The sequence below is a fragment of the Aphanomyces astaci genome, assembly GCF_000520075.1.
Source record: "Aphanomyces astaci strain APO3 unplaced genomic scaffold supercont1.37, whole genome shotgun sequence".
Classification (NCBI taxonomy): domain Eukaryota; phylum Oomycota; class Saprolegniomycetes; order Saprolegniales; family Verrucalvaceae; genus Aphanomyces; species Aphanomyces astaci.
Window position 1 is genome coordinate 1 of NW_009798300.1, and position 4,363 is coordinate 4,363.

General features: G+C 48.3%; 2 protein-coding genes across 2 annotated transcripts; both read left to right on the forward strand.

Moving 5' to 3' along the window:
• Positions 1-202: 202 nt before the first annotated feature.
• H257_11905 (hypothetical protein) lies at positions 203-1,095 on the forward strand (the record flags this gene model as incomplete). The annotated part of the gene is made up of 1 exon (XM_009838983.1): positions 203-1,095. A coding segment is annotated over one exon (893 nt), but the record flags the coding sequence as incomplete, so codon positions are not given.
• A 511-nt stretch (positions 1,096-1,606) lies between these two features.
• H257_11906 (hypothetical protein) lies at positions 1,607-2,068 on the forward strand (the record flags this gene model as incomplete). The annotated part of the gene is made up of 2 exons (XM_009838984.1): positions 1,607-1,616; positions 1,719-2,068. 2 exons carry the CDS (start codon positions 1,607-1,609, stop codon positions 2,066-2,068), a joined length of 360 nt encoding a protein of 119 aa, XP_009837286.1.
• Between the last annotated feature and the right edge of the window lie 2,295 nt (positions 2,069-4,363).

Here is a 4,363-nt window from a genome sequence, read left to right on the forward strand (position 1 = left end):
CAGACGTCACTGTTGACGTCAGTTTACGACCAAGCTCGATTGGCGTGCGGCGTGCTCGGCCATGGACACCAGAAGTTCCTTCTGCAGAGCGCACGTATATATAGCATTAGATATAGTATAGTCACAGTAGTCATGCATGTAGATGTAGATAACGCCAATCAATCAGTTTTACAATTTCCTCTGCGTTATCAACTCCCTACAGCCTTGAGGTCGTCCTTCTCCACTGGCATTGCCAACGCCGACTGGTTGGACAACTCGACTCGCGCCAACGCGCAAACGAAGCTGTCCAAGTTTGTACACTTGTTGGGTGGCCCGGAGAAGCCACAGATGTACCCCACGCTGACGCTGGACTCGAAGTCGTATTTGAACAACCGGTGGAAGCTGTCTCAAGTGAACATCGACACCAACTTGAAGCTGAACGGTCAACCTGTGGACAGGCGCAGGTTCAACATGGCCCCCCATGAAGTGAACGCGTACTACAACAGATACGTGAACCAAATTGTGTTCCCGGCTGGCGTTTTACAAAAACCGTTCTTTGACCGCCAGTTTGACGCCGCCCAGAACTTTGGTGCCATCGGGATGTTCATCGGACACGAAATTACCCACGGGTTCGACAACATCGGCCGCAATTACGATGGCGACGGCAACTTGAAACAGTGGTGGTCAAACGCCACCAACGATGCGTTCAAGACGAAAGCCCAGTGCATTAGCGACCAGTACGCCAACTTAGTCGTCACGAGCGAAGTGACTGGCGTTGTGTTGGGCAAAATCAGGGGCAATATCACTTTGGGCGAAAATATTGCGGACAACGGAGGGCTCAAGACCAGTTTCCGCGCGTACCACGAGTACTTGAAGGAACACCCGTCCCAGTACACGGAAGAAGCAGGCGACAAATTGTTCTACTTGTCATACGCCCAAGCCTGGTGCTCCAAGAGCACGGATGCCTACCTCCGCGCGATTTTGAAGACGAAGTACCCACCCTTTCGGTACCGCGTGACAGGGGCGTTGCGAAACAACGCTGAGTTTGCTCGTGTGTTCCAGTGCCCCACCGACTCGTATTTGAACCCGTCCAAGAAGTGCTTGTTGTGGGAATAGGGTTGATTGATACGAAAATATATGTAGCGTTGTGGATGCGTAAGGAAAATCTAAGAAAACGATGTCTTGTTTTCCATGTTCAGCGCACACAAAAACTAACAATGTATACACCGTCAACCACATTTAGTGTGGATTGGAATATATAGTGTTGATTGAAAATTAGTGTGGTTGGTCCACACTATCATCTGTGTGTAGAGCTCGCTCATATCAGCCGAATCAAAAATAGTGTTACGCATACCGTGCGCAAGGACGGTTGATGGTCGGGCAAGTTCAAGAACCCGGGCAAGACATTTGTGAGCGTGCGCAGAGGAAGGCGCAGGAGATGGTAGAATCAAGAATTAATTGAACTACACTGTACTACGTTAGCAGAGCTCGCCGGAGAAGCAACTGTTAGATATGGGTACTTTACTTTGATTAGTACTGTATTATTATGGAATTACACTTGTGATGGCAAGCAAGCACGCACGTTGAAGTGTCGCAGTGTTGCAGGGTTGCATATTTATGGGCTAGGATGGTCGGCGGTTTGAGGTTCCTCACTCTAACATTTACCCTGAACTGAGCTCATCTATTGTGTAGATAGCTGTAGTTGCGAGTGTAGACTAACGAGTAACAAAGGTTGATAGTTTCAAAGCAAGTGTACTTAATATCCAACAGCAACACTCCGGAACCAAGTAACTACCCGATCAAGTACCGGCCCGACATCGACGGGCTACAGACGTTCGTGGTAGTTCCCGTGGTGCTGTTCCACGCGTACCCGCTCTCGATCAATGGCGGGTTTACAGGCGTCGACGTGTTCTTCGTCATCGCTGGCTACCTTATCTCCGGCATCCTCTTCAAGGAAAACGTCAAGGGCTCACTCACGTACGCCGACTTTTACTCGCGCCGCATCCACCGCATGTTCCCGGCACTGCTGCTCGTGCTCACGTTCACGCTGGTCGTGGGCTGCGTGTGGCTTCTGGACAAGGCAGTGTAGTCCATGGACATCACCCTCGTGGCCGAGTTTGTCAATGCGACGTAATCTCCGACGTAGTTGAGTTGCATGTGGGTGTTCACTACGTCGACATCAACATCCTCGACGTAATTGCAGGCACCTTATACAGGACAGTGGTACTGTAGTAAAAATAATGTCAGGAAATTACAGTATTACTTCGAAGTATTGTTATTATTAACTGTAAAACAAATGTCATGATACAAAATCAAATACGTTCATCTCAGAAAAACGAGTATTCATTGAAGGGATTGAACCCGGACCACCTCGATCAAAGTCTTGAGCATGTGAACTGGGGGACGAACGATAAACCTCCATCTAGGAAGACTCTAGGTCACTGAGTTGGAGAGGAGTATGGAGCTTTGCTTTCGAGGGACACGAAGTGGTATGCAGATCCTGCGCGTATCAGGCGGTGAACTGTTAGTCCGCCGCCTGGTCGCCATCTCGAAAATGGTCAGTCCATGGATGATGGAAACGTGAGACCAAAGTACACATCGTGCAGTATTCCTGTCGTCCTAGTTTTTACCCCATCTTGAGTTCACTGAGCAGTATACTTATCGAAAGCCGGTGTGACTAATGTGATAGAGGCCTTGCATTAGACGCACGACGACCTGAATCTCCCCGTAGACGACAAGGTTGTCATGCTGATGCTGTCACGAGATGTAGAGCACGAGCATCATATTCAGCTAGTTTGCTGGAGATGATACATAAGGGTAACTCGAAGTTGTACTATCCGAGTAGAGAGGTCATGTGGGGCATAGAAACTGCCTGCAAACACATAGAATATTCGACCATAGGAGCTATCGCTCTCTTTAAGAACAATTGGGGATATTGACAGGGTATAAACGAATGAAGATAATGGTCTGCATTGTGCGACTAAGCCCGTGTAGGGGTTTGTGTAGTCCAAGTGTCTGCTGGGTTTTCTTGATATAACAAACTCAATTCAATTGTCTCGTTGATTAAGTAATGTTTTGGTGGAAGTGAATGGAACTCGATGGGGAACACGAGCTTTGCGACTTGACGTTTTGGCACAGCTCCAACGTCTTGTTGAGACGCAAGAGCGGAGGACGCATTCTGTTGGTCGATGAAGGAATGTTTGGCGTAAGAGAATGGAACCCAATGCGACATACGGCCGAGTCGAGTTTGTGCCGCCCGGGGAAATACAAGACTGAGGGCAAGCATATTGAAGAATTGAACGTAGCCATCTGGAAAGACCTCGCTGTACAACTTACAGCCCATATATGTCCAATCTGCACAGGTCTAACAGACCTCGCTGGGTAACTCACATGTCTAACTGTTAAGCATGTGAGCACTATTCCCATCAGTCTCAACTGACCGCAGTTCGGTCACGAAAAGTCCTCGTGGAATGGCATGTCGATGGCTGCGATAAAAGCCCAAGACGTATGAATTAAGGTTTGACGACTGACAAACTCCCCATCGAACATCGTGTATCGGCTTGAAATACTCGCGAAAAGTACACTGAAGGGTACCTATGCCTTATTCATAACTACTGAATAATGCACGCAAGACTTTCTACGTACCGTCCCATGCTCAATGTAGCTTAATTCATTGTACAACAATTCGTGCACAACAGCCGTTGATTTGCTGAAACGAAAAATCGCCTTGTTCTCCCCCGTCCAGAACATCCACCGCCCGCATTGCTTGCACTTGACTTTCATGACAAGTACGTCGCAAGGCGTGTTCATTTGCAACATGGCTGCACCATCCTAATCCCACTCACATGCACCACCACAAGCGACGCCACAGCTGCATGCACCGAAACACCCGCACTTCGTGGCTGAGGCGTCAGGGAAAAAGATGGCTCCGGTTTGGTCTGCAGTCTGCAGGACGTGCTTTAATGGTTGCGAAGAGCGTCGGTCTTGTACGGGATTTTCCCCGTTCCGTATGCTCGCTTTGTATTTTCACTGTTCGGTGTCTACATAATGCATTGAGATGCTAGAATTAACCATGACATTATTCATTTCAATGCTAGAATTAACAATGCCATTACTGGTATTCATTTCAATGCTAGAATTAACCATGCCATTATTCATTTCAATGTACCTCGCGGCTAATTCCAGGGCCACGAGACACTTCGGTGGGTTCCGTGTCGTTCACGGCTACTAAATGCTCGCACTTGTCTTGTCTACACTTGCTACATTCGACGCTTCCGGTGTTTGTTCTGTACACCACTGCTCGCTCACGTCGTTCGCCTAATACGCTCCAAAATTGTTCCAACGTATTGGGATCAAACGTGGTCTTTCAAGGTGCACGACGCTT